The following is a 21937-nucleotide window of genomic DNA, read 5'->3' as shown; positions in this document are numbered from 1 at the left end:
AACAAAACAATATAGCATAGCAAAGACGACATATACGATCAATACTTACACTTTATGAACTTCAATCTTGCAAAGTCCAGTCGGGTACGTTTCGTTTTAGGGGAGTGAATATCAGTACTTCCGACGAACCGGTGCTTCTACAAAAAGTAAACCGGGGCGTAGACCATCCATGGCGTGGTCCGGGACACTGAGCTGTCACTCAAACGACCATTAGCCAATGGGGCCACCCCACCCACACGAAACGTTTGTGCCAGAATAGCAAACAAAAAGTCAGGGAGTGCCAAGCAGAAAGCTGGCAGCGTAACCATAAAGCTGCACGTGAGCATACAGCTGGGCATACACTGTACGAGTTTAGAAATGTTGTTGTTGATTCCAGCTCATACTGTACGAGTAAACGGTGATGTAAAGCCAAAGCTCACGATTAATGTGATCACACTGTACGGTCCGATCGTCAAGCGACGACCTGAGAGCTCACAGTGTACGTGTAAAAATGGCCCGATGAAAGCTCCAAGGCAGCACCGATGCTAACAAGGCAGTAGCGTGCTTCCTCGATAATCTGTTCAATCCTGTGTGCTGAAACCTCCAAGAAAAAGAGGCGCCGGTATATATGGACTCGAAGATGGCTCGGAAGCCGTGGACAGTGTGGCTTGTCCATTTTGCCACTTTGCGCGGGCGCTGTCAGAAAAAAAAGGCGCTGACGTTGGGAATCGACTCGTGGCTCTGCTTCAACTGCACGAGGGCTTGCGTTGGCCGACCAAATTTTCAGACAAGTCAGAAATCCATCCGACTGTCAGACGGCCGTTCGGGAGCAGATAATCGTTTCTCGTTCCCCCTGTACACGGGTCAAAAAACAGGCTAAAATCGTACAGTGTGTACCTGGCTTAAGTCTGATCATCGGGAAAGATCCAGAGTCAACTACAAACTAAAGGACATGCTATCTAAAAAGTAAAAGAGCAAATAATTGCAAATAATGGGGAGTTTTTTCTTTACAGATGACTTTGTTTTTTGCTTCTGTGAGATTTATTTTCTCTCAAATTCTTATTTCTATTTGATATTTATTGGCACATATCTTATTCTACACTGATCACTCAGTCCAGATGATGACAGTAAGAACTGAAAGTCTGATATAAATGGGTTCCAGTTGAGGCCTCGGGTGAAAGACACTGAAATCTAAGCAGGATGTGTCGAACATTTACCTTCCTCACAGAGCAGGCTGAGCACATTTTGATGTGCCGTCGCAGTGACACAAATAACAACAGTGTTTTCTGGATTGTCAATTTTTCTTTCCATCTTTCTTTTTTGGGGGGCTGTGACAAAAAAAATCCCATCTCCCATTGTTTGTAGAGGCTCAAAGGATTAAACAAAGTCAACAGTGATGGAGAGGCACTGATCTTTTGAAGTATTTACATTTGTGTTTTTTCGCCGCGCCTCCGTCCCCCTGAAGGCGTGCGTCTATATTTTTCCTCTCGCAGAGTTTGTCTTCGCTCCGCTTAGGTAAATGGCGGCCTCGGCGACAGACAGGTGCTCTCCATCTTGTAAACCCGGAGGGGTTTTGGCATAAGACAAATGGGTCTGGGAGCGTCACCCCTCCCTGTTCCACCTGGCTCATCTCGTATGGTGTTGCAGCGATGTTGTGTCGTGGGATTTGTAGTCTTACCAGCGGTCCCAGTCCGCCGCCGAGCACGCAGAAACTCATCACTCACCACAAAACAGCGCACAGACACCGAGGCTGAAGTAGACAAGTTTATTAATGATAATAATGAGGATGATGAGGATGATGATAATATTAATAATTAGTCATAATTATAATAACGTTAATGTCATAATAAATAGAACTCTTCATCTGAAGCACGTAAAGAGAAGCATACAGAAAGAGAAAAAACAAAAACACAAAGTTCAGAGTACAGAGCCAGAGGAGGGGGCAGGGACTTCTAGAGACATTTTTTTAACCTTTCAATATATCCATTTAATTTTTTAACATTTTTAAACTTTATTTAACTGGAACATTTACAAAAAGGAGAAAGAGATAGATTTTAAAAAATCCTTATAAATAAATTTTGTCATTATTAGAACAAAATACAAGATTTCGGGGAGTCAGAGGATGTAGTTTTTTTTCTTTTTTTTTTTTTTCTTCTTCTTTTTCCCCCTGAAAGGACAGCTGGGGGAGGAGGGGTGAGGAGGGGGTGAGGGTTATTATGTACAGAACACCAGGAATACAAAAGGGGCCAGTCGACTCACATACTAGAAGGCTATGGGGGGGAGTGGGGATGGCGGGAGGAGGGTATGTCGGGGGGTCAGGGGGGGGAGGCGGGGGGGCTCTCAGAGGGGACATCCTGCTAGTGTCACAGCTCAAGCAGTTGTGCTCAGGAAGATCAGGACCAGTTCATTATACTGAAGGCATCTGAAGGAAGGAAGGGAGGGTCGCTCTAACCCCGGCCCCCCGCTTCATCCCGCTGCTGAGGCGCAGGCTGGAGTTTAAGACGGACATTTTGTTTCAGGCAGGACGTCTCCGGACGCAGAAAATAAAATCTTGTAGTCGAGTTAAAAGCCGAGCGGAGACGGAAGAACCACAGATTTACGACAAATGAAAGGAAAAAAAAATAAAAATAATGAATGATGGTTTTAAATCAATAACCACTGATGCTAGTAAGGCTACTAACATGGAAGACCAGCCAGACTAACGAGTTAGATTAGATAAGTTAAAATACTGATAATAAATATTCTTCATATACACAATGAGTCAAAGGATAACGCGAGACGTGAAACAGGTTATCACAGAAAAAATTCTAAGGCAATAAAATCTCAGGTGCATCTTTAATTGATTATTTTGTTTTCCTAGCGAGAGAAGAAGAACCAAAACCTTTGAGAGAAATAAAGTAATATTAGGGATGCACGATACATATCAGACCAATAAATTATCAGTTCATATTATTGGATATGTATTGGTGGAATTAAGGCCGATGAATAAAGCCAATAATACGAAGCCAAGCATCTACACACTGTGATACAGTTGGCGGTATGCACCTTTAAAGTCGTTTTTTACGATCTGCCAATAAACGCGAAGAAGAAGAAGAAGCAGAGCCCGCCAAACATGTTGTCGTTGATGTAAACGTTTCTGCTGAAGACAACACGACTGCAACTTCCTGTACATGTTCCCAAAGGGCCCCATGAGGAGGATAAAAGTCTTCCATCTTTGCTCCCGACATCTTATCCTTCTGCAGCCTCAGGTGTGTCTGAAGTAGGTCAGGACCTTTTTTTTTTTTTACAAATACAAAAATGTGAAATTATCGGTCAGCTATTAAAGTGTTTCTCAAAACTAGCACCTTGAATTTAAGGCTTTCAAAGTCTCACCAACGTTAACATAGAGTAGCGTTAGCATAGTCTATTTAGCTCGCTGTATTTGTATTGTTTTTTTGACCTCTGCTCGGATCCTGATAAAGTGGGATTGTGGGATTCCTCTGAGTACCACTAGAGGGAGCATGAGTACCCCACTTTGAGAAAACTGTTACTGTTATCAGTATCTACCACAAGAAGCAGGTAATTATTGGCTCTATGCATCGTTTAATATCTTGCATCCCTAAATATTACAGTGAAAACTAACAGAACAGGAGCTAACGGGGAGCTAACGGGGAGCTAGGGCGGGGCTTCAACCCCCAAAACATGTGGCTGCACCAAGAAACTCAAGAATCTTAAAGTCAAGAAGCTGTTTCATAGTTTGTTTTTTTTGGCTCTTGTTCACAACACATATTACAGGAAATATAATATTTTCATAAATGTTAAAGAAACAAATAACTATGATTTTAAAACAAATACTAAAACAGGAAGTGACTTGTCTTACATGTTTAGTGTTAACTGTGAGCTGCAGATGAAAATGAGCTTCAAGCTACCTTTAGTACAACACCTAAAAACACTTACGACACTTAATACTGATAAATAATACGTTACTAGCTAATAATAACACTAAAGAGACTGATATCTGTACCACAGAGCTCCATTTTTGTCTAAAAACTATTTTTGAGCGTTTTATACAAATTTACATCTTCAGTGGGAACCAGTCGGCTACAGACAAGAAGTCAGAAAGTATCGACAGATGGACAAACACGTTGTTCGTTTTGGTCTTTTCATGTGATTTGATGACGAGAAGAGAAAAATAAAGAACAGCACCAGCCTTATTGCCTCAGATGTAATGAACTACTAGCTAATAAGAATAAATAGATAACAGTGGTGTCTTCCAAAAATGTGCCTCTCACATGTGACATCATATTTGTTTTTGTTGCAAAGTGCATAGATCAGTCAGTGGACGAAATCAGATCATGTGACCAAACGTTGATGTGAAAAATGGAAAAATCAAACTGCGGTTCTTCGTCTCCGTCCGTTAACTCGACCGCTCGGCTGACTCCAGAGCAGCTCTGCCTCCCAGGAAGTTCCCGTCAAAGTAAAACTCCAGCCTGCTCCTGAGTCGTCTCTGACCCACCACAAGTCTGTAAGTAGGCCAGATGAATCATGTGACTCTCAGAAACAAACCTACAGGTATAAAAATGCTAAGCCTGCATATGATCGCTGCATGGGAGAACAAATGACCGACTTTACCCCAATTAGACTTCACAACAGTTAGTTGCCATGATATAGATACTCTTTGTAATATATGAGAAGCTGTCTACAGATGAACAGAGGTCGCGTGGGTAGGAGCCCTGATTCAGAACAAGATTTTTTTTTTTTTAAACCTGAAATAAGATGAAGTTAATCAAGAAGTGTGAGGTGATACTGTACAGGATATTAACAGTACACACTGTAGTTTTGTACAGGAAGTCAGGAGCTTAACCGAGTGTTACCCTCTTGGATCAATTCACACAAAACCACTACAAACTAAGTAGTGTACCCTGAACTCTCAAACAAAGTTGTGCTTCACCCGAACCTGCTCGCCTCTGATGAAAAAGTTTCTTTTCAGGGCCAGCAGGTTACTTCCAATATGCAATAAAACTGCCCGCCCACCAGGGTCAGCATGAGAACAGCAGTTCATAAACCGAGGGCTGCTGCAGGAAGCTGCGAGCCGGGGCCTCGTCAGCGCGGCTCCTTATATTAGCAGAACAGCGAGCTCTTCCTCAGCGGTGATGAGCGAATGAAATCTGGGTCACGTCAATACACATCCGGGCACCGCCGTCATCACAGAGTCTCGCTGTCTCCTGATCAAAGAGCACTGAGACTGTGTGTGTGTTCAAATCATACTTTGGTTCAAGTAAGAAAAGAAAAATCAATATTCATAAACTTTGTATCTGACACCCACAACACCTTTGCGCTAATTAGCGAGTCTTCCCAGCTCCAACGAAGGGCCGAAAAATTACTGCAGTTGCGATTTCTTTTTCCTGAAGTGTTTGTCGGCTAAAAGTAGGATGTGATGTTTTTGCATTTGATGGGGTAAAAATGTAGCGTGTGTGTGTGTGTTGTCAGTCTATCTGCACAGAGGGTGTGTGTGTGTGTGTGTTTGTGTGTGTGTGTGTGTCTGTAAAAGGGGGGTTCAGGGGAATTCAGTTCACACTATCACCATCACACTTTCAATCATATAACACATGATCACATGTTACAGTAAATATCAGGGACATATTTAGTTGGAGGGGGGGGGTCTGATATCTATGTTCGGGGGCCAGAGGCTTTCCTGCCCACCCCCTCTACTCCCTGACATCACCACAGCCCATATAATAGATATGTATATATATTTATATACAGAAAAAGAATACATACTTATTGGACACCCTAGACATTAATGTACATTCAAAGAACTGAACCAACATTCTTGTTTAAACACGTTTACAGTGACTCTCCTGATATAAAGAATTAAGGTTTCGCTTCCACCAAAAGTAAAACTTTTTTTTCTCTTTAAAAGTTTTCAGTGCTGCAAAAAAAAAAACAAACGAAAAAACACACAAATAAATATTCTCAGAATACATTGACAAAAGAAATTGACATATTTTTAGCCCTCGTTCCTTGTTACCGTTGGATGGGCACTACTGTATTTCTATAATGTTTTTATCTAGCGACATAGTCTATATGCCTCAGGCTTGTGTTTTGGTTATGCACCTGCTGATGTAGTACAATGGGATTATTCGATTATAATTCAATTTGTTACATGGACATTGATGAGTTATTCTCGTCAGGTGGAAACGTGCATCCTTGGTAGTAACGCACCTTCGTTATCGCGTCGGTCTGATAGTTTGTCCGTCGGTGCAGAGTGACACAAAGGCTTGGGCTCGGAGTCTGGCAGGTGAGTAAAGTCGGCGACTTCTGCGCCATTTTCTCTAACTAGTCCTCAGTCATTGACCTCTGCTGGGGCGTGGAGAGGGGCAGACCGGGGAGGCTCGGCTTTATACCGTCTCACCGTCCCGCCGTGGCTCACCCCCCCACTCCCCAACGCTGTAAACCAGTGACACTGCCCATTGGGGAGGGCGGGGATGCCCAATGGTGCTGCCAGGAGAAAGTGACATCACGACAGTATCCACGGGGGACGCTGCTAACAGTAGGCGCTGCCGGTCAGTGACACCGCAACAAGGAGGAAGGAGCGACATCACCGGCCCGGAAAAGGAAGGAGCGAAGTTTAAGGAAGGAGGTCGGGGAGGTTGGAAGGAAGAAGGCGGAGCAGTGAGACCAGGAGGCTGACCTTTGACTCCACCCACAGGAAGTACAGCGTAGAAAGTGCTTCTGCCTGGATGCCGAGCGCTCCCTGCCACCTTTCTGTTTATGTTTTTGTTTACACGACCTCGGCGACAGAGCAGTGTGCCATAGAGAGAGGAGGGGGGGTTTGGGGGTCCTCCCTCCTCCTTCCTGCATACCACAGAATCAGCATCAAGGGCCAACTGTTCATCTCCCTTACCAAAAAACATAAAAACAGATTTGTACATATATACTGCTTTATACACACTTTTTACCATTGTAAATCACAAAAGTATAGAAAAATAAAATGTTTTATAATAACGGGACACTTTTCTCTCTCTCTCTGTCTTTTTCTACCCGGCAAAAAGGTGGTCCCTGGTGGAAACTGGCTCACTCCGTCTGTCAAGTTTGTGGCTGGTTTGACACCGCTGCCGCGGCGCCACTTTGTACGCCTCCCGTCTTCCCTCGCCAGCCTCAGTAGAGGGACTCCTTCTCGTCTTCTTCTTCTTGTGTTATTTTCTTAAAGCTAGTTCTCCTCCCTTCGTTGTTTTCATCTGTGATGTCCATCAATACTGAGTACAGCTCTTCCTTTTGTATTTACTGGAAACAGGGGAGAAAAGTGGGGAGACTGGTAAATATGCAGAAGGTTATGTTTTTCGACAGGCATACATAATGAGAGGTGCTATGAAAAGTCAATGTGGAGCAGCTCAGTGCAAGTTTATTTCTTTCTAAACAAGTTTTTTCTACGAGTGGGGCTCTTGTCACAGAAAGTATAGGCTTCTTTGAAAACAATATGAGTAAACATATGAGATAATGTATGGAATAAACAACACACACTCCCTCTAAAGTCCTCCCACCACAACATGTTCTCACATTTATGTAATGTACTGTTACGAGAAGGAAAAAGTTCCCGATGTAATGTTAAAGAGACGAAAAGGAAACAAACGCTCAAAACTCGGCTGGAAAAAAAAGTTTGAGAGCAGAGAGACAACAGCTTCATTCACTTTTCATCCCCGCTCTTGTAATGTGGCATAAAAGAAGCGGGAGCAGAGGCCTTGCGCCTGCCAAAACTAGTGCCACTGCTCTCCCCAGAATAAAGATCAGAGCTCGCTGTAATCATACAAGTGGAGATCGGCACTTTGGCAGGGCAAAGTGAAAAGTCTTAGTGTAATGGGGCTGGATGGAAGCTGAGAAGGGAGGGCGGGTTTGTGTGGGTGTTTGGGGGGGCAGGCGAGGCGAGCGTCCCAGGACCCTCGTCATGACAGATGCTCGCTAATTCGGAGTGATCTTCAGCAGCTCCGCGGAGCCTCCGACAAAAAAAATAAAGAAATGAAAGAAGACGAGGCTTTAATTTGGAAACGCCTTTGTAGTGCATTACCCCCCCTCGCCCTCCCCTCCCCTCCCCTCACCCACTTCCAATCCAGAGAGACAAACAGTCAAACAAGTGGCGTGCTCAATCAGCATCCACCCTGCCTCCCCTTTGTATCTGAGGAGCTGGCCCGAGCCTCAACACCTCCCCTATCTATCCTATACCTCAGATTTACTGAGCGCTCGCTGGGGACCCACCATACAAAAATATCCACAGGCAGGCTTATAGCTCAGCGGGGAGGGAGCACAATAGCGCTGGAGCTACATATAGTCCTCACTGACAGGCAGCCTAGAACTGAAAGGGCTGCAGAGACAAATATATTAATCACCCACGGACGTGAAGGAATCAGGGGAGGGTTAGTTCAGGTGTTGGAGCCGTGCTTCTTTCACTCATAGTTTGTTAAAACAAGTCTATGTTTAGCAATTAAAACTTCAGCCCCCTATAGCGTCGGTTCACCCAGATTACAGAAAGATGCTTTGGTCTACGTAGACCTAAAAATATCGCGCCGTGCAGATAGTGTAGTGCAGGAGTGCGTTTCTTGAGATTTCTGCTGCTGCCCCCAAAATAAGTTAGGTGAGTGGGCTTTAGTTTGTTGCTCTCACAGCTTTCAAATGTCAATATCAGATTTCCAGAAAACTAAGAAGGAGGACGGGTCTCGAATGTGACTCTTGTGTCTTTAAATCGACACAGTTGCGTTGTTCTGATCCACGCTAATCGACGTTTTTCGGTCATTACTTTTCATGCTGTCTTGCTGGCTACGTAGTGAGGTATTGTCTCCATTCTTAAAGGTGTGATTGTAATATGGAATTACAAATCTTACAAATTGCACCTTTAATCTTCAAATTATTTGAAACAACTTAAGATACAGGCTGTGACCGGCAAGGCCATGTCAATGCAAACACTTCATCAACAAACATTACTGGGAGGAAAACTAAGTAACTCATCTATATTTAGTAACAGGCTGTATCTGAATGTGCTCCGTCCCGATTGTGAGGTGGTAAAGATGTTTTCTACATTTGTTAATTTCTTTAGTAAGTTGCCTTGCACTGAACTTTCTGGGCCACCATATCAATAGGAGTCAGTGAGTAAATGTTTTAAAGAAACAGTAATGTGCACATATACAAGAAAAAAAAAAATCTAAATCAGATTATGATTAAAAAAAAAACCCTTTTGTTGACAACAACAGCAACAACATCCATGTGTGAAGGCAGACATAATGTTCTTATAACTGCTTTTATTCTGACACTCAAAAACAATCAGAGATTACTTATATGTCACATATTGACAACAAAAATAATTCATGAAGAAAGAAAACGAGTCATAATAGTTATACTTTTACCTATGAAATTAATCCAAAAGAAAAAGTACTTTACACCTGTCAGACAATATATTCTCATGATAGAAATTACATACAATTCAAGAACAAGTTCAGCTGAATTGAAAATACACAGATAACCCCACTTCATATAGGAATACATATAAAACAGTTACTCAGAGAATTTGCGATATATTGTGTGTGTATATACATTTAAATGTATTTACAGGTACTGTAACTTTTTTGCTTGGTTCTCTTTTTGTACAAATCTTTTTAAGTGGATTAATAAATGCACCTGCCAGCTTATCAGGGCTTTAGTGGATACTTGTATTAAATATAAATGATGGATAAAGAGTGTTTTTCCATGTAAACATATCTCAATATTTATAGTATTAATAAGTTTGGATCAAATAGAGGTCTGGTTGCATATTAAGCTGGTTATGGAATACAACGAAAGCAAACTCAACGCAAAAATATCAAAGTGTTTGTTTCTATAAATTCACATTTAAATTACGTTTGACTGACTGTAAGCGTAAGTAAACGGCTCAGACCTCTACAATACTGACTACCAGAGTTATTTACATGTTATGTCTTTAACATTTAAGCCTTGATAAGCTGACACTGAAACAGTTAAACAATGCTTATATTAACTTTTTTCTGTAAACTGTCGACAGACCCGTGCAGACTGATAGGGAGCAATTCCAGATGACAACACTCAACACGTCCCTGTGATAACATGACAGCAGGAATACATGATAAAAATATAAAGAGGTGTGAGTCTGTAAAGGACCCTCATGGTGAGATATGTTCAGGATACGATCATGACTCTGTTTTCTTTATTTTCTCGATGTCTTGGTTGACTTTGAGCAGTTGACCAGCAGGTCTTTTAACATCAGGATGCACAACAGCAGACGTTCGTTATTTTGGGAACATTAATTAGCAGGTTTATGAGGCGCTGATGAAGATGAATAAAGTCTGCTGGCTTAAAGTGTGCCATTGCATATGCTGTTGCTTTAAGGACCTCAAGATGGAGTAGAACAGTGTGACTCGCGTGTCATTCAGAGAAACTATTAGTAATCTAAAGTTGGATCTGATTTATAAGGCAAAACAATTGAAGCTATTTATGCTCCAGACTCGAGGGAAGACTTATCTGCCACAGAGGGCCTGTTTTCTGTTTTCATGAGGATTCATGGTGTGATACGCTCTGTGGTGCCTCTCAACAAATGTTTTTCTGTCTTATTTTAAGCTTTGAATTAAGAAATAGAGATTTTGTCTGTTTACCAACCTGATATGGCTGATATGTGTCTCTTAAAAACACAATATATTCTTTATTCAACATTACATCAACTGGCCAAGCGTATATTTTTACAGGCTAACATGTCTGCACATTGCTATGATTTAAGTTTTTAATTATTTAAAAAAAACTGCTGTAAAAGAGCTTGGAAATGATCAGAGGTACTTTGGACCTGTTGTACAAGAATATTGTGTTTGCTGAAAACAATTTGATTTAATTTTTAGAGAATTTTTAAATCTGCCAACGTAGAAAAAGAATGGGACATTGTTCTGATTTTTGCATCTAATTATTAAACATGTTGTTGTTAAGAGAGAGTAAGTAATAATAGATGTAGGTGTATGTATTTCAACAAAGGAAAATAAGAAAAAAACTAGAAACTTTCCAGTTTTAAACAACCTTTGTGGCCGTTGGAGTACAGATTTTTGAGTTTACCAGGTGCACTTGAATGCACCATGGACCCCCTGACTACATGCTCTGCCATACAAAGAATTGTAGATATGAGAGGTAACGAGGTGTACCTGAACGCACCATGAAATCTGTGTCACTCTGTCTATTTTTTTTGTAAACAGTGTTGCCAGATTTACTCACTAAACGGACAAACTATCCACAGTTGGAGCTTTACGGGTCTTATTTTCTGACAACGAGCCTGATAACGTGACATTTTCTTCATTTCAGGACAATTCATCACACGAGTACTTATAATGTACAGAAAAGCGTTAGCTTGTGCACCTGCTGTGCTCTGAAACTAGTTAAGGAGATGAAATGGAGATGAGATAAAGCTCCCAAGAGCCCTGTAGTCCTTCATTACGTGAGATGAGAGAAAAATGATTAAAGGTTATGAATATTTATTCCTGCCCCTGATACGTTTGAGGTCAGAGTTCAGCTGCTGTGATGTTATTACAGGGACTCAGAGTGAAGTCATGTAAACTGTTAGCTTACTGCAAACTACAGTATGTTAGCAAACCGCCCTCACTTCCTCTTCCTCCGTCTCCTCCTCACACGCAAACACACACTCTAATGCATATATATATATATATATATATAGATATATATCCTCTATATATATTTATACACACACGCATTCAGATCAGAAAACAAAAAAAATCTATTTCATTCCAGTCTAGCTTACTAATAGTGGTCACTAACTGAACACCCACACATGTACTCTGCTGCAGAGTTTATACGAGAAACTCCTACAAATGCACAAACCACTTCTCCTGTTTTGAAAATGGTAAAAATAATATTCAAAGTTCGTTTCGACTCATATAAAAAACCCCAAACGGTGCGTACGTACTAGCATATAAAAGGAAGAACAACGTTTGTTAACCCACATAAAGATTTTCTTAAGACTCATGAGATAAATGGGTTAATCTTCTTTTTTTTTTGATATACAACATTACTCTATATCATTTTTAACATCTCGACTAAACATAACTAGCTTTATATGATACTTTTATAAATATGTTACATCTCGGAAAGTATTGAAAAACCAAAAAAAAGAACAAATAAAGTGCAACAAACATTTTTTTTTTTTATCTTTTGAGACCACAAACACTTTTGTGAGTACATTTAAATTAAATATTATTGGCAATAGCTTTGAGTCGTATTTCCATAGCTGCACTCAAATCTTGACAGCTAGCAGGAGCTACACAGAGAGTTTCTTTTCAATTCACCTCACGTAGCACAAAGTTGTAATAGAAGCCGATGCAACCACTGTATGTCGACTAAGAGGCGAGCACTGCTGCACTCTACACACATTAACACTGTGCCTCCTAGCTCCTGGGTGCTTTTATATTATATCTTACTGTACTTGTGTGTGTGTGTGTGTGTGTGTATACAGTTGAAATGTTTTATACAGTATATGTCTACATATATATAATACAGTAGCTTTAATAAAGAAACAACAGTACAGTCTTATTTTTATCTACCGCTCCTCGGGTCTCTGCTTAAACAGAAAATCAAAAAATAAGCTCTTCTAGAAAGCCGTGTTGCAAAGAGGAAACAACCTGCTGGTTTGTGTTAGAAATGAAACTATCCTGCCTGCTGAGAAAGTGAATAGCTCTGTATTCTAGTTTTTGTGAGTTTCAGTTAGCTTATCCTGAGGTAAAACATTTTTGTGCAATGCTTAAAAAAGAGACCGGTGACTTGTAAAGCAGAACAGCCCTCTGTCAGGTTCACCCACCTCGGTGCTGTGTCATTACTGTGAGTGTGAGAGTCGATGTGGGAAATGTGTTTCAGTGCTCCTTGAGTACAGTTTATCTGCCATGGTGTATTAGTGAGGATATGCAACCGTGTCTTCTGCAAATTAAGTTCACGTGCAACTATTTGCTTTCGGCGGTCATGTCGGGGGAAACACTCGCTGCAGACACTCAGACAACCCTTAAATTTAGCAGATCTGATAATGCTTTATACTACGCAGTTATTACACTGACTTTAAACTTTTATATCAACGAATTGGTCATTTATTTATTGATTCTGCAGTTTCTCAAGCAGTTTAAACATCAGCACATCTTCATTTTTTAAAACAATCAAGGTAATCGCTTGTGATTTTTAGAAAAACATTTATCTGCACCTTTTTTCCCGTTTACAAACATTTAAATGGACTATTGGGTGCAAGTTAGTCTGGAGCACCAATACGATATATCTGTATCGGACGATATATCAGTCAGGCGCTAGTTTTTTTTTCAACCAATGAACGAAAGGAAAATTTGATTTAGAATATTGTATAAAAGGCAAAAGCTGGAATAAATACATTTTGGGCGTTTTTCCGAATGTTTGGCTTAAAAAATGTTTCTTTTTTTTCTTTTGGATTATCAACTAATAAGATAATTGATAATAATCCAGTGCTGTCTTGTCATTAGGGATGCACAGTATTAGATTTGATTGGATACTGGTATATACACTGCAACAGTAAAGCTACAAAATGTCCCAGAGAACTGACACAGAAACTGAACTTGTTAAGAGCAATAGTCTGATTCAGCCACAACTATTAAAAGTGGATTACTTCTACAATATTTTTGAGCCTCATAAAGTCTGAAAAAAAAATCACAGTAATGATGCAATAAGTCTATAAATTTTCAAAAATCCTGCATTATGAACTGAGAGCGGAGTTTAAAAAAAGACGTTTAATGAAAGTTCACTTTAGAGTAAACTCATTTGAGGCAGCTCAGGATTCATTTGGTTCGTTCACAATTGCTCCTGTGAAGTATTAAAAATATCATCGCTAACCTCATCCCACCATATTTACCCTCAGCTCTACAAGATTTTTGTCCCTGAACGCACCCCATCCAGAGTTACATTTCCCCCCGTAAACATAACCGCCAGTGCAGAACAGTTGCATGTAAACGCAGAGTAACCTGCAGGAGACTGGGCTGGAGTATGAGCATCGTGAGTCCAAGACAGAAATCTGACCTTCATGACCTCTTTACTCTGCATGCTGTCATACCACATAGTACAGCTCGTAAGGCTCCACTGCAAGTGCACAACAGTAGGACTCCAACGTTTAAAGGAAAACAAAAGCAGTCAGAGCAGCGCCGTCTTTGAACTAAGAATCACCGAGGCATGTTGGTCAGCGCTCGGACTGAGCTTTACTTCTGAGCGTTAAATAGAAGATGAAGGTTAGAAGATTAAACAGACTGAGATGGATCCGTGATCAGACTCATCCTGATCACACCTGGTGTGTTTGTCATGTTTATATCATAATAATAAATGCCCCAGTATATTCTTAGTCAGATGACAGCGGCTGCGTAACACACCTCTGAGCATGCATCATGCGTGCTGCAGTAGGCTCACATTGGTTATGGTGACACAGCACCCATATACAGCAATCAAGATAATGCACATGTGCATAAAACTTTCCAAAAGAAAAACCAAAAGCACAAAATGAATACAAAAACAAGAGCAGACCAATGATGACATCAAATAGGTTGTTGTAGAAATATCAGCTTGAGAGGGTGTCAGGGGGGAGGGGCTCAGGATGGGGACCTGGAAGCTTTTAGTTTGATTTAGCTCTCCACCAAGGACCAGGTGTTCGCTCGTTATGAGTTTTTTTTTCTTTTTTTTAAGTTTGTCTGTTTTTTGTTTGTTGGGGAAATGTCTCTGTCTTTTCTCGCTTTTTTTCTTTCTTTTAGTAGGGAGTGAAGCGACTGTACCCTCCTCTGTATAGGCTAGCCTGCAACATCAAAGATGAAAAAGTACCAATCAGTATTCAGGTGACAGCTTTAGTCGGTTTTTCTCTTTGTCCACAAATTTCCTTCCGTTTTCTACGCGACTTATTTACGTCTGTTTTCACATCAGGCACATTGATTTAGTTTATTATATATTTAAGCCAATGATTAGAGTGTGTGTTAGGACCAGGGTCATCTGGAGTTCTGGTGGATCGGTGGACTCGGAGCTGAATCGGTGCAGTTGACTTTTTTTTTTTTACAGAAGCATCAGAAGCTTTCTTTAAATAACACTGAGCCTGGTCTGAAGTATTTTCCTTAATTTATTCCATTTAGAAATTAATTCAAAAATAGTGCGCTTTGTGCTTTTCTTTTTTTTTTCTTACTTGAGGAAACCATTCCTTTTCAGGCTGTAACAATATCAGAGATTGAGCCAAAGCAGAATAAGTTCAGAGAGGTTTAATCACAGCTCCTTTTCAAGTCTGTCGGAGGTGTCTGCACCTTTCTGGAGGGGCGAACCACCACAGGATATTAGCCCTTAGATTTAGCACCATGCTCAAGATATCTAGGGCAGACACACACATAAAGCATGCATGTGGGGCCTATGCATGCACACCTGCACATGCACACACACACACTCTCTCTCACACACAGGCTCTCCTCTCATCTTTCGGTGGCTCTGCTGCAATTAAGAATTCAGACTAACTCCAAAGGCTACTGAATGTCTTCAAAGGCTAATTTTGCCTAATTTCGGGGAGCCCTCATGCTTGTACAAAACTTTCATCCATATGAGATGATTCTGTATGCTGGAAATGCGTAAAGAGAATTTTTCCAACCTCAGAGGAACTAATTATTGTATAGCTTTTAAATGCAAAAATGACTCCTCTCTGCTGGAGAACCATTAATCAAATATGATTAAAGAATTAGGAGCCAAACTGGTCGTTTCTCCTCAGCTCACGAGTTTATTCGATGTCGAGGCTGAGCACAGCCCTTCTCCCTGAAGCCTCGCCATTTGCTCAGCACCACACGGACGCACACACGTGTACACACACACACACACACACACACACACACACACCCTCTCGAGTCTGTGTTAGCTCCCTGAGCTCCCAACACACACAAAACATTAGCTCTGATATTTTTAGGGGGCCAAATCCTGTCTTCTGCTTTTTTTTCATCGAGAGGACGAACAAAGTGTCAGAGAAATGGAAGGAAATTTGGAGGAAAAAGAAGAAAGAATAAAAAACATTCAAGCACATTTTTTTAATTAAGTAAATGAAGAGGAAAAAGAAATGTCTTAATTAATGAAAGCTTTTAGCTAGCAGCTGCACCGGGGAACTATACGCTTCTTCTTCTTTCTTTTTTTTTTATGTTGTTGAAAAATCGCATGCATGCCGCTATGGTAAATTTGAGTCATTTCTCAAGCAGAGAGCACGCCTCCGATCAAGCTTGTGGGCAAGGAGGGGAGGGCGAGACAACTCCCTCCCTCCGTCTCGCTCTCTCTTTTATGTCCCACGGCACACTGCTGCATGCGTTTGATGGTCCTTAATCTCTAGGTTTGGTCTGTGAGGCCGGTCCCATCCCCTCATCATCATAACACAAAAACCAAAGAGAAACTCTCTCTCTGTTTCAAAAAAGATGCTCTTTTATTCATCATCACTTTTCATCTTTGATGTTACAGTAGCTGCAAAAGCTAGCTAAAAACAGACATTAACAATTCAACTTCATCCCTTCAAGTTTGGTTTGGCTGAATGGGAAAAAAAATAAAGATGATGAACCAACTCACTCTGCAGCGAATTGAGTGATGTAGAATGAACAGAAATGTAGTTTGTTATGTAAGATGCAAAGTTTGTGTTAAAGAAAAACACGCTGCAGTAATCACTCATTCTCATTTCAGGAGGAACTCGTGTCAGATTAATGTTGCATGAGGTGAGCTTGCGTGGCGTAACATAAGTTTTGTTGCACTAAATGTCTGAGCCACTTTCCACATGCTGGGGTTTTTACAGTACTGCTCAGCTCCAGCAGGGTGTGCCAGATAGCATGACAAAAAACTAAATCAATTGATGAATAAACACATAAATAAAAACCAGCGACTGCTGCAGCCTCTGGTCTTTATTTTTGGAGTGTGAGTCGTGTGTGTGTGTGTGTGTGTGTGTGTGTGTGCTCGTGTTGTGATGTTTCACACAGGGTGCACACAGAAACGGGCGGCGCTCTCAAAGACTTACCATAGTCCCCACACTGTATGTGGCAGCAGGGCCAATCGTGTGGTGGTAGGGGTCTGCTGTTGCATAGACTCTGCCATAGCTGCACAACGGGAGGCACAGAGAACACGGTCATTGATCTATCATTGACTAGGAGAGCAGAACATTTATGCATGCTTGTTTAATGCTCAACCCCTCAAGTCAACTCTTTCATGTCTCTAACACAATCAATTATTTCCCTCCTCGGCCTCCTGGGCTTCCTACATTATACAAGGTGGTTCAAAAAGGGGAGTTCAAAGGTTGGTGAATTATACTTGTCTTTTCATTGTCATCTTGATTAGTTGGATAGAATAGGTAATGAGCACGGAGAGAGACAGAGGAAGAAGGATGCAGAGGCACCACAGTCGGTGCCGGAGGGCTTGGTCTCTCACCCTGTTCTTGTTTACCCAGGCTGCACACTGGGCTCACGCCCCTGTCTTTTCATTGTTGCTGGTTTGGAACTAATCCTTCCAATTTCCTTCTGAGACAGGACAAGATGTGTCTGCTTTATTTATTTATTTATTCGACTTCACATATTCCTCTATTTACTTCCCTTTTTTTTTTTTTTTTTTTCAATGCTCGCTTGCAAATGAGGGTCTGCATGGAGCAGATAAGGCACACCCAGCCAAGGACTGAGGGCACCAAATCAACCAGGAATAAAAAAAAAAAAAAAAAAAAGAAGAAGTGGAGAGAGGAGGAAATTCTCCTAAAGGAGACAACAAGACATACAGCGCTCATGCCTTTCGCATGAGCTTCATCGAGTTATATAAGATCTAAATATGGCTCGGCCCATTTAAGTCCAGCAGCACCCAAGGTCAGTGAGCAGGACGTGAAATCAGAAAGGGCTGTCTGGGCTCCCTGGGGAGGAGGCCGGTGCCATGAGATGGTCAGGGGAAGTCTCCGTGGTCCTCTTATCTTCAGTGAGCACCGAACCCCACAGGCCCTCTAAGGCTAATATATCTACAAAATGACTCTCGCCAGAGTGGCACTGCTGACGACCAGCAGGTCAAACCACCCTGTGCAATGTCACACAGCCTCCACAGAGCTGATTGGAAGCTAGCAGGGTCCCTCCAATGTGACTGGCTCCTCACAAGGCTCCTCTGATGCATCACACTCACTGGTTTTAGTTACTTAGAGGGCTTTGGTAATGCAGCCGGTGAGCACTGTAGGCTTTTCAGATAATAAATGTTTCATATTTTGCAGGGTTTCACACGCCTTTCACAATCCCGGTGACCTCTTTTTATGATTGGCTGACTGCTCCGCGGTTAAGTCTGATAAGGTATTGCTGAGACAATACCGACAAACCCTTATTGATCCAATGGGCATGACCGCTTATTCAAAAGGAAACAAACAGACAAAGCAAAACAAACAACTTGGGGGCGAATTACATTAAATCTCAGGGAAAAGTATAGGCAAGAGAAACAGGAATTAAATCACTCTGAGAGAAAAAAAAAGCTGCTGTCCAATTTCTGCTCTCGCCGAGCACGGCTGCTCATAATTCGAGCCGCGGCGAGGCCTGATAAATCTTACATTATCGATATGATCTTCAGGCTCTCAGGCAGGGTGTACGTTATCACAAGTGACATGCTCAATCCTTCCCAGATTAGATTCCCAAACCAGCCCACATCCCGGCTGACAACGGCTTTCAGGGGCCGAAATGAATCAGCGACGCCTCCTCAAACGGAGCACACCTGAACCAGAGTGACATCACTCAGAAGTGATAGAGTTCCTGCCGGTCCATCTCTCCCCCTCTCTCTCTCTCTCTCTCTCTCTCCGTCTCCCTACCTCCCTTCCACAGACCTGAGGCCATTCATAAATACCGCAGTGATATACCCACTCTCCCATCACAAGCAGAGAGTCACGACATATATCACTGCTTTTCTCATTGAGTCCAACAAGGTTAGTCTTTTTTTTTTGTCTTCTTTAGCTCCGAGCTAAAAAGAATACAGCGGTTTTCCTAATAGAAAAGATAACTGGAGAGGAAGAAAAAAAAAACCCAAGAAAACCCCAAATAACCTACGTAGAATATTGAAAATATAGAACACGCTGTTGAAGCAGCGCCTCATCCATCATGTACATTATTCATCTACGATTGTTATGAAGGAAACGCTTTAATTACCTGAAACACAAACCCACTGCTTTTATATTGTTAGATATCATTCTGTGATGCTTATTCAAAGACGTGTGTGGTGCTGAAGTTTGTTTTTAGGGCTGCAACTTATTGTTCTCACTGTAGATTAATCTGTTGATCATTTTCTTGATTAACTGATTAGTTGTTTGGTCCGTTTTGTCCTCAAAGATATTCAGTTTAGTGTCGCAGAGGAGGAAAGAAAATGCTAACAGTTAAGAAGCTGGGATCAGAGAAATTTTACTTTTTCTTTCTCATGAAATGATTGATTAATCGATTTATAAAATAGTTGCCGATTAATTTTACTTAACAGCAACTTAGTTTGATTGTAGTGGGTTATTTTTTTTAAGCTCTACAGTTTGAGTGAAAAGCTGAAACATTAATATCTCAGTATTTCCTCCTTTTACTTTAATAAGAGCATGCACTCAAGCTGGCATGGACTCCACACAGGATAACACAGGTTATCAGGTTTTTGCACAAACTTGTGGAGTCCATGCAGGCTTCGAGTGCACGCTGTCATCGAAGCAGAGGAAGAGGAACAAAGATTCAACTTTTTACTGGAATTGTCAAGCTTGTTTTAGCAGTTTAATCCGAAACGAATACTAACTAGAAGTATATTGACTTGTGGTCTCCTTACTTGATCTCTGCTTCAGTTAGTCATGTCTTGTGTTTGACAGCCTGCAGAATCAACTCGTTGTTCTCAGTCAAAGTTCATATTAAAGGTCCTATTTGTAAGAAAAGTTTAAATACGTCAAATACTGACACTTTGGGATTGTGGGTCGGGTCGGTCCCAAAGTTTTTGATGAGTTGGGCATGACAGTCAAAAATCTACTTTTCTAACAAAAAGGACCTTTCAGAACAAACAGAATAATAAAGTTGTTTGTCATTTTCCTCTGAACTCAACATTTGTTTTATCAGATTTACATTCTGGTTCTTCTGCTGTGAAAAAACTAGGGCTGCACAATTAATCGAAATTGCAGAAAATGTTTGTTTTTTTGCAGAGATGTCCTGGACTGCTAATCTTGCTCTGCAGATGTAAGAGAACATGTTTGTTGAAATGAAAGCTGCAATGCAAAAAAAAATCATTTCCACTAATCGTAAACCATATCGCAGTCGTAACTAGACGTGGGGTGAGATGAAAAAATCATGTCAGGATTATCCCGGCCAAATTGCGACTTGTGATATTATTCTGATAATCATCAGAATACACTTGAAACTCTAAATTAAAGGGACACTAGGATGAGTTTACCTTACATCTTATACGGAAACACATCTTCTTTATTTGTCCTTTTAAGTAAAACACAAACTTAAAGGTAATAATGAATCTTAAGGTTCTTCTGCATGAATAAAGGATAAATAAATGTTGAGCACCTCACCCCCCCGCCGTCCTTTAGTTGCAAATCCAGAGTATTTCTCAACTGTGTTTCACTTTTGTGTACGAGGGATAAAATTTGTAAGTTGTGCCTTCAGTCAATGACTGAAAGAAGCAAGTTCCTTCAGCGGCAATTTAAAAATAAATCAGGGAAATTAATGTACGACTGTACATTATGAGGCTAGACAGCTTTTTTAAAGTCACTCAGGAGGATGTTCGGTTAACTTACCCGGAGTGTTTTTATTGCAGTTCGTGATAAAATCTTACATTGTCCTCGTCCCTAATCATAATACCTGTCAGAATAATCGCAATATCATCTTCTTCTTTTTTTTACCTTGTCGTGCAGCCCGACTTGATATTATTCTGTGATGTTTGTGATGTTGCATTAAAGTCTCATTTTCCTTCAATCTTCCTCATCTATTTCTACTTCAGCTTCATTCATTTCCTCCATCCGACAGCCTGCAGGATCAAACTTATTGCTCTAAATCAAAAGTTCACATTAACAAAGATGGCTTGTCGAACATAATATAGACATGTTTATCATTTTTCTCTAAGCTCATTATGTTTCCTCTGCCTACTGCTGATGAGTAAAAAAATGCAATCTTTTCTCCTCTACGATGGATTTCTTTGTATCGTCTTGAACAGAAAATCGTAGCTTAAAGAAGATGCTCTTTTTTTCTCCTGCTCTAAATTGCATTTGATCTTTGCAGGAAATCTTGACGTGGCATCACTTTGTTTGTGCGTGATGGAAACATCCCCCCCCAAAAAAAATCACAAAATGGACCCAAGAGATTAAAGAAACATTAATCTAATTACGTTTTTTCAGGGTTGACTGAATCTGGACGATGTGGCTCTGCTGAAGCATGTAACACTTTACACGCTGGTACATCTCTCAATTCAGCCCTTTATTAAAAAGATGTAAGAGCTCCTCACCTGTCACTGTAAGCAGCGGTGGTGGTGGGCTGGGCAAATCTGTATGCTGCATAGCCACCCTGTAAAAAAATACCAGAGTGTTAATCAATGATTAAGCTCAACCTGTGCAGAGAAAGGTTAGATCTGAGAGACACAAGGAAACAACAATACACATGTAGAGCTTTAAATTGCCTTAATAGTTAAATGTCAGTGCACAGTGTTTGGTCATCACCCCGACTGCAGGGTCCCTATCAGACACCAGAGGGTGCTGTTTGATATATGGTGTATTAAGCGAGTGGTGGCAACTGGGAAATGAATGAATATTCGGGGGGAGCGAGTCATTGTCACACTAGAGTAGCATAACAGCATAACAGAGGCCACGTGAGCCCCACATTCAGCCGCTTTTTTAGATTGAGGAGGTTCTGCTGCTTCATTATTGAAGAGCCCCTTTTTTCCCTAACACGACCCCCCTGGCTCACAAATGAAGTAAGAAAGGCAG

At 41.1% G+C, this 21937-nt stretch overlaps 1 protein-coding gene across 1 annotated transcript in view; it reads right to left on the bottom strand.

Annotated features, from left to right (window-relative positions):
• Nucleotides 1-14749: 14749 nt before the first annotated feature.
• Nucleotides 14750-21937, bottom strand: part of LOC141019425 (RNA binding protein fox-1 homolog 3-like) — an 86424-nt gene continuing 79236 nt past the window's right edge. The window contains exons 10-12 of the mRNA XM_073494337.1: nucleotides 21460-21518; nucleotides 17012-17090; nucleotides 14750-14794 (exon numbers count right to left, since the gene is read on the bottom strand). Of these exons, the coding sequence (XP_073350438.1) occupies nucleotides 14750-14794; nucleotides 17012-17090; nucleotides 21460-21518 (183 nt within the window). The remainder of the gene's footprint in view (nucleotides 14795-17011; nucleotides 17091-21459; nucleotides 21519-21937) is intronic.

This window comes from Pagrus major, chromosome 23 (assembly GCF_040436345.1).
Source record: "Pagrus major chromosome 23, Pma_NU_1.0".
NCBI classification, from domain to species: domain Eukaryota; kingdom Metazoa; phylum Chordata; class Actinopteri; order Spariformes; family Sparidae; genus Pagrus; species Pagrus major.
This window is presented reverse-complemented; position numbering and strand designations above follow the sequence as displayed.